Consider the following 13,363-nt stretch of genomic DNA (forward strand, 5'->3'; position numbering starts at 1 on the left):
TATCAAACAGACGCACACAAAGTCAACAAACAATTGAATAAATGCGGGTGCATGCAGTACGGTGTTTTCCGCGTATCAGATACAGAAATAATAGTGCGCATGCTCACGCATAACCTGTGAGCGTGATGACGCAACAGACAGCGTGCTCAGACTTTTGTACATGGGTGGTCTTTGATTCAAGACAGATGATTACGTGAAGAAAGCAATGCATGAGTGGTTGTGAGAATGAGACAAAACCTTTTTTTCTGCTGGAAGGTGGCGCAAGCGCATTGAGAAGGGTGAGAAATTACATTATTTCTGATAAATCCCATTTTCTAACTTTAGCTTGACTTCCCCTCTTAAAATCAGGTCCATGAGGAAAAGAAACAGAGCAGTCTTAGCCCATCGAGCCAATAGTTCAGCTCCTTTGGCTCAAGTGACAGTCCGTCAGAATGTCTTCCCTATAGCTGGATCTCACCGCTTCAACCCAAGCCTCAAGTGTAATGAGAAGGTTTGAAGGCCATCCAATTTTATGTAATCTATCCAGCAGGCACTCATTTTCACAACAGCATTCCCACAATGCAACACTCTTCCCCTTAAGGTATGCACCAAGATGCATCTCACAGTACCTCTTACTGTCTTGTCACTGGCAGAAACCACCAAAGTGGTTTAGGGGTTTAGTAGACAGTGGATGGTTGCAATTGTGATGTAGGGTGTGACAAAGTCTAAAGTTAGCTAAAGATTCTCTTAGTAAAATTTGTTCAGAACTAGTCATTTAGTGAACTGTTTGTCAAAGAAAGTGTTGCATCATCAAGTCAGTATATGGAGTTGTGGGGTACAGGGATTGGATCTATAAATTGTATCAATTGATTAATCTTTATATTATATAGCTCCTTCTGCTGTGGCTCCTCTTGTAAAGTATTGAGTTGCAGTAGAAGATAATCAAAATACAAATTTAAGCCAGAAGCACTATAACCATTCTGTCCATTTGAGAGCTACGTGGACTCTTACCTTCACGGCCCTTATGAGCGTCGGCTGCGGAGGGGCAGGCATTGGGCAGCCTTTACTCACTTTCCTGTGAATGGAGAGAACAATGATGGGGAAGTGAAATGAACTGCTGTTAAATGGTTAAAAGAGACGAGAGCAACACCAGAGGGCAGCATTTCTGGGTTACAGGACTGGGAATTTGTTGTCCCTTACCTGCTGGGGATCTTCTCACTCATGCTGGACTTCATACTTCCAAAGCGCTTCAGCTTGGCCAAGTGTTTGTTCCAGATCTCCAGCTCCTGAATGCGAGTCTCTAAGTTGTCTGTCAGTTTGCACAGCTGTTTCACGGCCCCAACATTCTCCATGAAAATTTTCTCCTTGAGGGAGGAAAAAAAAAAAAAAATGGAAGCACACTTTATCTAAAAGTGATCAGTGAAAGAGAAACAGTCTGTCCGTCTCTCTGGGGAAAGATGCGTGTAAGGAATGGCTGATGCTCCTACTCATTAGTGACATTGTAGGTGGCTTTGCTGCACTTGGAGCCTGGTTCAGTTCATGTCATGTTCTCCTTGTGTTACCGTGAGACTGGCCAGTCAACATGGAGCGGAGGTGTGTGTGCATCTTTGCATGAGTACGATGGCCAAGAAGTGCAAAGAAGCTGTGCACTTATAACTAAAGTTACATGCTGTCTATGGCATGTGGAAGTGGGCGGGAACAATTCAAAGATGGGGGGGGGCAAGACTAAAAGAAGAGGAGGGGGGTGTTTAAAATTCAAAAGGGGAAAAAAGGACTCTTAAAAAGGGGGAGCACATAATATGTTCTTAAGCATAGTTTGGCAGCATTTGGAAGAGAGAGCACCATTTTACAGAAAAATGATGTCATGCACACAACACAAATGCACCATAGCAAAGGGAGCCTCAGCTTCTTGGGATATTAGCACTTGTTAATCAAAGCCATTAAATGAATATTTAAATTATATTATATGGAACAACATACTGTCAATTCACATTATCTGTGGGGGTTACATTCCTGAAAAAATCTGCAGAAATGGAAACCATGGATACTAAAGCATTGATTCTAGAGAAAAAGGCGGCCATGTTCTGGTAGACCGTGTTCACTGTACACATTTGCTACCTGTTAGCCAACCCGGCCAGGACACTCAAGAGACAGAAGGATGGGGGATGGCACCTTATTTAGGGTACTGCTTCCCCCAGAGTGCTAGATGGCAGCTCCCCTGGGTTGTAGCAGTGCCCCGGATTCCCACAGGGCATCATGGGACTTGGAGTTCTTTACCTCAACCGTGTTCAGTCCTGTGGGTGCCACCAGGGGGCACTGCAAAGACTGATGAGCCATATGGCATGGGGTTTCTGCCTTACCCAGAAGTGCTTACAGACCAAATGGGCAGAAGAGCAGAAGCACTTCTGGGTTGGCCAACATAAAAGGACTTGCCAACCTTATAGAGATCAGCCAGAGTAGAGTGGAAGGTGGACGAAGCTTGCTGGGAGGAATGGAGGTGGAGGCAAAGACCAAGAGGCAGAGAGGGAGAGAAAGAAGAATAACCGTGTGCAGTACTATTCTTGTACTTGTGGCTGTGGTGGTGGGAAACACTTTGGGAAGAGTTTCACACGCAATAAAAAGGCTCTTTGGTGCTTTTACCTTGTGCCCAGTGTCTGTTATATTGGGTTTGGGGAGCTGGAGTGCCCCCTGGTGTCCACAACACATAATTTCACATACCGAAAATCAGCTATGCTCATCGCAATGTGTTTGTGGTTAGATGCACTTGGCAAAACGCTTTCATTTGCTTCTGTTGTTGAAACATAGTAAATGTATCTGATAATCAGTGTAAAACACTGAGAACACGTGGAATATTATCAGGACATGGAGACTTGTTAACACAACAGAAGCCGTGAAATTATTACAGTTTGTTTTGCTGCTGTGTGACAGACCTCTACTACAAATGGCCGTGAACAGCCACAAGTAAACAGCGGGTGTGATAAAACAGAAAAAACAGATAAGCGAATTTATAGGAACAGAATCCGCGGATGGTGAAAATTTACTGTATATAGGATTTTTCAAGTGAAATACTACCTGCAAGACCAAAAGATGTTATATAAAAAGTAAGTTAATTTATATTTTTTAATTTTTTTTTTATATTTGCTTATGGAGCATGCTCATTTTAACTCATATATCACTATACTTTAAAACAATTACATATTAAAGTAAGCACATTTCTATTGCAAATTACTTGTTTTGGACTTGAAGTCAAAATAACTGTGCACACTTTTCACTGAGAACAGACATCTCATGGTTCTCTATGTTGATTTAAGTGAAGTTTACCGCAAATAATGGTGATTTAAATTTGGAAGGCCAATAAAAGTACAGGATACTGTTGCCTTCATTGAGATGGAAAGACTGAGGCACTCACCAAATTACAGTTAAACCCAAGAATGGGCGCCTTTATTTAACAACGAAAGATCATACTATGAATTTCCCCTTTGCATTAATAAAGTTTATCTAAATTAATCCAATCTCAGTGGCACATTTACGCTGTTATGGCCACGGGAAATGCCTCATAAAGTAGCAGACACCATTTGTTATTAAACTCTCCATATCGCTTATTAGTATCTCTCTATTATAAAAAAAAAAAAAACTCTGGACGAGACGTGATCTTTTGAAGAGAGACAGAGAGATAGAGAGACACTTTCACATCCTGCGAGACGAGCAAGTAGCATCATACTTACAACCTTTGAAAGCAAGTCCTGTGATACACACATGGAGCAGGTTAGAGATAATGGAAGTAGGAAAATTCGAAAGTCTCAAAAAAATGAGAGTAAAGATCACATTAGCGCAAACAAACGGAAAATATTACTCGGTGAAATAGCGAGAAGCGAAAAGACATCGAATAGTGTTTAAAAGGGGTTACGAAGGAGCGAGCGCATCGTTTTGGGTGCATTCAGCTCCCCTCTTCACAATGGTGCGTAGCCGTAGAGTAAAGATTGCATTAGCGCAAACAAATGAAAAATATTTGAAATATGGAACAGCAAAAAGAGATCGAATAGTGTTTGAGGATGTCTGGGGGAGAAGAGAGACAAGGCAGTGATTTTAAAACATTCGAAGTGCAGCACAAAATGCAGATCATGCTGCACAGGAGCAGCACCAAGCCAGCAGCTGATCAAGCAAAGAGGAGGTAAAAAAAAACAACTGTTATTTGATTCGCATTGTATCACCATTAAAGAGGGGTTTCGGAGGAGCATTGGCAAGCAAAGCAAGCAGGGGGGGCAGGCCCCCTAGTATTTTATATTTTTTAAATTGCTGTAAGTAGGTGACTTGATTAAGAGTTGAAGATTGAAGGCAGTTCCTTTCCAGCGTAGACCCTGGACGGCTTGTGTTTCCTGGCCACTTTCGTGTGTTACGTTCCCAGCGCACAACAGGAACTGTAACCGTTAGTGCAAAGCAAGGCATGTTTGGGAGTTTATGGAGAAAATACACCTTATTGCTTCAAAGCAGTTATGAGTTCATCATGGAGATTATTATTTCAATGTGGTGGTTGTAACAGAATCGTATGATGGCTTCAGTGCCAGTGGTTAACCAATCAGCTCAATTCATCGCCTGAGCCCCTCCCACAACCATTCCTGGTTGAACAAATAGTACGTACCCTGGAGAAGGAGCTATAAAGAGTACCAGGAAATACAAATGGCCTGCGTTCCTGGGGTGGGAATGCTACACAAGTTGCTGAGTTAATAAAAACTCCCTGTTTTTCCAGTGGAAAAGTGTCTATGTGTTGAGGATTTTAAACATAAATTCTCCACATATGGTTAAAAACTGCACATTCAGGAAGTGCCTTTTATCCAGCTTAGAAACACTGTGCTGTGCAGCTTTCTAGTGAAGTCTATTGCTAAAATTCTGAAACTGATAATGAAGTTCTAGTTACCTGAACATCTTCTCAGAGATCACTGTGTGTCTCACATTGCTCCCTTCTGTAATCAAGTGCTTTACTAGAAGATGATTCTGGACTTTCTATGCAAGTATCACAATATAACAATAAGCACTTGAGCTCTTAAATCTAAGCCTAAAGATATTGGTTTCAATCTTTAGAATATAAAATGAGGTAATATAGGCAATGAGTTGTAAGCAGAATGGTCCAGGATGTGTATTTGATTACATGTCATTGTGATGTACTTTAAAGCAACCAGCATACTGTACAGACAAAAGGTGAAATGAAACACTACCATTGCAACTTAATCACACAGGAAATGCCACATTGAACATATCTCAAAATGACACAGGATTTAACTACAGAAAAGTGAGTGCTGGATACACATATTTTTCATATAGGTGTTTATTTTTGTGTATTTCTTCAATGGATCTAACATCATGAAAAACAGTACTACCAATATAATGATGTGCCTATTTATATCAAGCTGATGAAAAATATGTAGACTGTGGTCACTGCAAATGATGTCGATGCTACTGAAATGAAAATGGCTGAAGAGTCATGAAACATAATTGGGGCTCCATTCACATTAGCTGAAGAGTAGCTGTAGGCCGGTGTTTGTTCGCAAAGTGGGAGAAATTGTCAGAAACATCCCAAAATAATCAGATCCTAATAACAGATTTCAAAAATTTTGGGATGGATTATTGGTAAGACTATGTGAAATCATCTGTTCATCTGTCCACTTCCAATGTCTGCTTGTTCATAGGTGTAATTCAAGGAGAAGGGTGTCAGTGCATCACAAGGTATATTATTATTATTATTAATTAATTAATTTATTTATTGAGGTTGCAGGTAGGAAGAAACTATCATGACAGTTGTAAAACCAGGAGAACTCCTCCAGAGCAATGGATCCAGCTGCAGACCTCCCCAGCTCCACAATTCAGTAGCTCCGCTGGACAGCCAATTAGATTGCAGGTTTTTGTCACATGGCTTACTTGACTTGAGTCAGATAACCTTCCCCCAACCCTAATATTAACCATAGCATAACCAGAAGTTATCACTGATGAATAATGTAAAGGGAGAACCTCCTTAATGGAGTGGTGCTCTGGAGGTCCACAGCTAGAGTGTATTTCCACCAAAGACAACAAATGACATAACATTACTTCATTCATTCACATTTTCAATTTCTGAACACTACTGACTCTAACGTAGCTTCACTGAGAACCACAGTACTAAACTCACCCACAATGGACCAGGAACCAGGCCTTTACATGACATACGCATTCACACCAGACTTATTTTGTGACATAACAGAGACAAGTGCACTGTAAACATTAATGCTGAGGTCTATGTTGTGTAAAGAATGCTGTGCATGGCTAGGCATCTTGGCCAGGATAGGACAAAATTCCTTAACTAGATGGGAGGCCAGATCTTCAGAGGCACAAGGAAAAAGGCAGATAGAAAGATGTCAGAAGATGCCAATCTATATATAAGTGGGTATGCCAACTTCCTAGGAGGGTTGGACCGAGGAACAATACCCGGCTGGGAGGCCAGTGCATTGGAAGAACCAGAGGAGACAACCAATCAGGGTTGCATGCTACCAGTAGGGATGCTTACAAGGCATGCTGGGAACTGTAGTCCCAAGGATCAGCCTTGTTGGGTTCTGGGGGTGCTGGCAGAGGGTGCTGTGGGAATTAATGATCACCCTGCTTTTGGGGACTTCCGCTCAACCTGGAAGTGCTTCCAACGGGTTTTGCCCTAGCACTGGAAAGCACTCCTTTGATCTAAGATAAAGGAAGCCACGCGACTTCCAGACCAGTCTCCAATTATATCTTAGGAATGGAAAGTGGAGAACCTGAAAGAGAATGTAGAGAATTTATAAACTTTGCACAGACAAATTTTAGGCCAGGATTTATAACCAGGAACATGCTGTCCTATTATGATTAACCCTAACTCTAACCCTATTTTGATTTTTATTAATATCATCAATTTAATGAGTGATGTCACTCTTGACATTAATCATTGGAAGTGTGTGGCCATGACTGAAGATTAGCTTTCTTACTTTATCCACCATAAGGAAGTTGCCAATCTTCTCCCCGCCAGTGCAGGTCACCTCCCCAACGTCCTTCACAGCAGAAGGCAGGAGCTCCATGACTTCTTGAGCTATGACCCCTGTGGAACAGCAGAAATGTGTCACATCCATCAATACTCAAATCACTCCACCTATAGGCCAGTATGTATTTTTGACTTTGTGATTGGCTCATTTCAGTACAGACTAAACAAACAAACAAACAAACAAACAAAACAAATAAATAAATGTTAATTTAACTTTGATAAGCGAAAGGAATATTAAAAGTTCAAAGTTTCGATTTCAAACTGCATTGAATGGCAGCAGTCTGAATGAAGAATGGAATCAGAAGACAGGAGGTAGATGTCCCATCTTTATAAAGCAGTCACGGTCGTAACTGGGCGATCAAAAATTGAGATAAATAAGCTATGGACGCGAAACTAAAAATCCAACTCAGGGGCGTAGCAAGAAGTTCAAAAACCAGTAAAGGCACAGGAACAGAGCCAAAACTGCAAACCAAAAACTTTGTATATCTGAGTTGTATCCACACCTACAAGACACTGACCTTTAATGTAATGATGCTCCATTTTAGTTCCTCTTTTGTAAAAAAATCAGGAATTGAACTTCACAACCATAAAGTATCATGGCATCATCCCCACCACTGAGCAAAAAAAGCCAAACTGACCAATCAGACCAATAATGAATAGACTAATCTGTCTGGAGCGACCGGACACACAGACAGACAGACAGTAGGGTTTTGTTATATAGTGTATGGCGAGCGGCTGGGAGTGGTACCCAGCCGGGATGCCTGGAAGGACCGGAAGAGGGACTATACCTCTGCCAGACCAGGAGAGGGCATCCGCCCTGGTTGGTATGGGGACCACGAGAACAAAGCATGGAAGCTCAACCCTATAGGGGCCCGTGGTCACTGCCAGGGGCCGCCCAGATGCCTATGAAGCCCTGGACGTCAGCACTTCTGCCACACATGGAGGTGCTGGCGGAAGGAAAACCAGGGACAACCCGGAGTGCTTCTGGGTGCTCAGCCGGCACTTCCGCCATACCAGAAAGTGCCGGTGGAAGTTCATGAAGGGGCACCTGAAGCATATCTGGGGCAACATAAAAGGGATCGTCAGCTGGAGTTGGGTGGAAGAGGACAGAGCTCGGAGGAGAGGAGTGGAGGCACTGAAGGAAGGCAAGATTGTGAGAGGCCTGGACTGAGGGTGTGTGGTGCAGGGGCACTGGGTTGTGTGCGGTACTTTGAAAAAAGTTGAAATGTATACTAAACGTGTGTGGTGTTGTAAACCATCGGAGTCCGCCTATCTGTGTCTGGACTGGTTCTCACAAGTGGAAAGCAAAAAAGGTCAAATAAAACTAGTCGAGTGGACACATTAAAAACGCACATTCATGACAGTCAGCAGAACTTCACTCTTAAAAATTAAGGAGCCAGAGTGGTTCTTCAAAGTGATGCCATAGGGGATTCCCAAAACAGCCATCCACATGAAGGTTTCAGAAAGAAACTTTATTTATTTAGATTTGTAACAATAAATAACCATGACTAGATGGTAACAGATTTGTGAAATACCAATGGGTTCCTGATTATAAAAGGATGTTTGCTTACACTAACATGGGCTAAGTGCAGGTTTTCTCAAGCTGTTGGCATCCTGCTAGGCAGTCTACCATATATAAAAGATTTTTATTTGTTAATTTTTCTTCATATTTGGAAGTTTTTCCAAGCACAAAAACGAAAAATAAAAAAAAAAGAAATCTCAATCTCATTAATACTGAATCTGTTTGGTTTCTCCAAGACAACAATGAGATCAGAAACAAATAAAATGGAGACTTGCTGTTTTGTCTCCTGCTTCTCAGATGTTTCTCCTTAGAAAAAAATTCTAGCAAGGGTCTCCTCTTGAGTTTCAGTAGAGATCTCCGTAAAGTCACACAGTGGGCTCAGATTTTCCAAGTAGCATCTTGACATTTCTTTTGCAATGTGAAAGTATTTGCATTGTGCAGTCAATAATATACAGTGGAATGTATGGACAGCTGTTTGTGTTATATGGACAGATGTTTGTGTTAGTAAAAAATATTTTACTAGGATTGCAAAGCTGTAGCCCTTGTTTCTGATTAATAAAATGAGTTGCTCTAATTTATATTGCTGTGCTCTAAATAAACCACACTCACTTTAAATGAAAAGGCAGGCAGTGTACTGTAGTGGTTAAGACTTTGGATTTCAAACCCTGAAATTCTGGGTTTAGATCCCACTACTGACACCAATATTTGACCACAAGGAAGTCATTTCATCGACCTATGCACCAAATGGAAAAACAAAAGACATGTAGCCAATCATATTTCTTGGTAAAGACATGAGTGTGATAATAAGGAAAAAATATGAAATTTTGAAAGAGAATTAAACAAGACTAGAAAGAGATCTCACAGAGTATACCCTGCTTTTCAAGCAAAATTCTCAAGTTTGAATCCTTTTAATTCAGTTGTATCTCATGTCTCCCTTGAGTCTCAAGTTGGTTCTCCTAAAGAATTTTAAGAGCAACAGTAATCAGTTTGATATGTGCCACTGTAATCTGTGACGTTTATTCCAAAATTGAAGCCACACACACACACACACATGGCCAGGAAGATGAACAGAAACATGCAAAGGACACCCAGGCAGGCTGTTTCAAAGGTGCTGGTGTCTGCGGATTAATATTTGGTCAGGGCCACAGTCTGTAGAAGCCATGAATCACTAAAAACAGGTGCCAATGGTGGTATGTTGGTCGGAAAGAGCACAGCTCAGGTGGCAGTCATCTATACTTGGCAAGGTTTATGTAAAAGCTCACTAGATATGCAAAACATGAGAGTATTTATAATAGGAAGAAATCACTGAGAAGTCAGAAGCTGTCTCTATGCCACCAGATCTGGGCGTATAGCCGTCAGTATTCCGCACTGAAGAACTGGCAGTGATGACTGTACTGTTCTGTTGGCTTCTCTCCGGCCTGGATATGTATGTACTGTATAAATAATTCTGCAGTGTATTTCTGGGAGTGGAAATTATCTTTTAAAGCAAGTTAAATACATATATCTGTTTTTGTACCACATTGCTCTCATCTGATTATTTCCGCTATGGTTACAAAAGGAATGAGTATGGCTCAAGTCTGTTTTGCATCAATAAAGAACACAGTCCCAGGGAGTGAACACTCCCTGCTGGATACAGACGGGTAAGGTGAGAAGAACTGGACACCATTATGACAAACCACGAGTTCTCTACACTACAGTCTCATGCAACAGCCAGGCCACAAAGGGTCTTGTTTTGGATTACCTGTTTCGTGTGTTTGGTCGATCCCCATCTTTGAAGCAAACTCTGGCTTGTAGTCGTACTCCACAATTCTCATCTGTGCAATTCTTCTGAGCTGCTCTGTGTTGTCCACCTGGCAACATAAAAGGCAGACAATGCAAGATTTTATTGGCATCTTATCAGCAGCCACTTCATACACATCCTCCCGCTCCTTCTCTTCCCCTCACAATATTTCCTTTTTAGTTGCTTCTTAGCAATGCCTCCATCTTGGACACTGTACATCTGCCGCATATTTCAGATGTTTGTATGAAAATGCAACATCACACTTCATTGTTGAGACTGAAAACATTCCAGTCAAGTTTTAGGGAAGAAATGGTGAGACAGATGGCTCGAGATGGTGCCTGACTGGTCCTCAGGCAGATGCAATGGAGTCTTTGGACCACAGGTGAGTGCTCAGCACTGTTCTGAAGGCCCTGTGAAGCTGGCATCAAGAGGTCATGAAGAAGAATGACTCAGATAGAAATATAGCTGCTCAGCTTGTTATTGTGTGCATTCTAAGGTACATGTTAGTTATTTGGAGATGAACAGCAAAGCTGCATTCTGAAGTCAGACAAGCCGAAACCACAGCCTGAGAGCCAAAGGAACAGTCAGGAACAGAGCTGAGGGGATGCACATTACGTGGTCGGATTACCTAAGTGGCGAGTAAAATAATACAATACTTATTTAATTGAAGTAAAAATACCTGTGTTATTTTAAAAATATAGTAGATTTTCATTACTGTGTTACCTTTTTTAAATGTTAAAAAGAACTTTCCATGTTTTGTGACCTACGCTGCATTTGCTTGGAGTTGACACAGCACTGTAAGGTAAACACGGCACAGCTCGAAACACAGCTTTTAACAGGTACACGTGGAAGTATTTACATTATTTTCGTGTAAAACAAAGAACACTAAAAGCTGTATAATAAAATGAATAACATCGAATCCTGCTTTATGTTATCATCCTGACCTGGAATGGAGTAGTAACGGATGTTACAATATTCTTTTTCTCTTTGTTCAAATAACTAGATTTGTTTTGATTGTACGTGTGGATTTCATAACTCTACTTTATCCATCCATCCATCCATCCATCCATCCTCCAACCCGCTGAATCCGAACACAGGGTCACGGGGGTCTGCTGGAGCCAATCCCAACCAACACAGGGCACAAGGCAGGAACCAATCCCGGGCAGGGTGCCAACCCACCGCAGGACACACACAAACACACCCACACACCAAGCACACACTAGGGCCAATTTAGAATCACCAATCCACCTAACCTGCATGTCTTTGGAATGTGGGAGGAAACCGGAGCGCCCGGAGGAAACCCACGCAGACACTGGGAGAACATGCAAACTCCACGCAGGGAGGACCCGGGAAGCCATTTCCCAATCCCGGGCAGGGTGCCAACCCACCGCAGGACTTAAACAAAAATAAATCACAATAAATAAAACACAAGAAAATCAGTCACTTGTCACTTGTCACTTTCATGATACTGGACTTCAGGAGACTGAACTACAGTGATCACCACCCCATAAGAATTAACAGCGAGAGAGTGATTCTGATTCTTAGGACTCCACATCAGCCAGGACCTGTCATGGGCAACAAACACGACAGCAATGCAGGGCCATCTTAACAGCATTACAGGCCCCCGGGCAAAGTAGTGCACTGGGACCCCTACCTACACAACCACTCAGCAAGTCACAACATACATAGATAAGCATGGGGCCCCCGGGCAACTGCCCAGCGTGCCCATGCGTTAAGATGGCCCTGCAGCAATGGCCAAGAAAGGTCTTCAGAGGCTTCACTTTCTGAGGAGCCTGAAGAAGGCACAAATCCCACAACAGCTGCTGGTTAACTTCTACAGGTGCCCCATAGAGTCTGTCATCACGTACTGCACTACAGCGTGGTACTCAGAGAACAGGAAGACTCCCCAACGTATCATCAAAATGGCTCAGAGAATTACTAGCACTCAGCTATCATCACTGGAAGATATCTACACTACCCGCTGCAGCATATCCAACCCACCCTGGCCATAGCATTTCCACTCCTCTGCCCTCTGGCAAGCGCTTCAGAGCCCTGCATGCCCGCAGTACCAGGCTGAAGAACAGCTTTGACCCCAAAGCAATCAGCCTATTAAATGCACAGCAGTCCCTGCCCCTTCATATAACAGAGACCACCATTGACTAAACTGAACTTCTGCATCAGCCACACATACTGCAGTCACACACTTCTACATGACCCATGTGGAGCGCATGGCCATTACATTGACTGTAATCTTCACTGTGACTTCATTTATTAATTCTCTATTTATGCTTACACGTTTAGCTTTACTTTTACTCTGTGTATATTTGGAACTGTTAATAGTAACTGTGCTTCTCATAGTTTACTTAGTTTATTGTCTACTCTTATATACTTTTCTCCAAACAATATTTCATAGTATTGTGCAGTGACAGTAAAGGTATCTTGCATCTTGCATCTCTTGAAGGTACCATATATGTGTTATTAGAGCTCCAAAGTTCCAAAGCATGCAGTCCTAAAAATGCCTACTTGGCAAACAAAGAGTCTTTATGTAAAATAATATTAATTTGTCGCCAGAAAAAAACACTCTGTAATACTGTGAAGCTCCATAGAGCACAAAAGATGACATTGGATTGAGTGCCAATGTTCCAGTACCGTCATGCTTGCTCCTTTTCCTGACTAGTGCTGTATGAAGGGTTAACAATTATGGCGAGTTTAGCCACAATCATTATGGTACGTAAAACATCTGACATCAGACAGACAAGCTTCTCTTCATTTTGTGAGGTCCAAAGCACCCACGTTTCTTATTCCTGCAATGAACTTCCTGATGCACATTCATTGGTTGTCAGCTCTCATGCACACAACGTTCGCCCCCATTGACTAAAGAAATGTTTGATTTTATTGGGGTGGGTCGTGGACTACTTGGAGTAAGCCACTGGATATGTCACATTAGGTGACTGGTTTTCACAAGAGTACACCACCAGTTGCCTCCAGCTCACTAAAATTGTGTAAATGATAATCGTTGGAAAAGTTGCATCATGTAGCGCAACCTTAT

At 42.1% G+C, this 13,363-nt stretch overlaps 2 protein-coding genes across 2 annotated transcripts in view; one reads left to right on the top strand and one right to left on the bottom strand.

The window, feature by feature from the left end:
* Window positions 1–13,363, top strand: part of LOC114665320 (gastrula zinc finger protein XlCGF57.1-like) — an 895,535-nt gene that overhangs the window by 632,733 nt on the left and 249,439 nt on the right. The window lies entirely within an intron of this gene.
* The window catches only part of LOC114666874 (myelin regulatory factor-like protein), a 117,572-nt gene that overhangs the window by 39,492 nt on the left and 64,717 nt on the right, over window positions 1–13,363 (bottom strand). Inside the window, exons 13-16 of the mRNA XM_028821911.2 lie at window positions 10,276–10,384; window positions 6,960–7,069; window positions 1,180–1,343; window positions 991–1,054 (exon numbers count right to left, since the gene is read on the bottom strand). Coding sequence (XP_028677744.2) covers window positions 991–1,054; window positions 1,180–1,343; window positions 6,960–7,069; window positions 10,276–10,384 — 447 coding nt within the window. The remainder of the gene's footprint in view (window positions 1–990; window positions 1,055–1,179; window positions 1,344–6,959; window positions 7,070–10,275; window positions 10,385–13,363) is intronic.

The sequence above is a fragment of the Erpetoichthys calabaricus genome, chromosome 1, assembly GCF_900747795.2.
Source record: "Erpetoichthys calabaricus chromosome 1, fErpCal1.3, whole genome shotgun sequence".
Classification (NCBI taxonomy): Eukaryota; Metazoa; Chordata; class Cladistia; order Polypteriformes; family Polypteridae; genus Erpetoichthys; species Erpetoichthys calabaricus.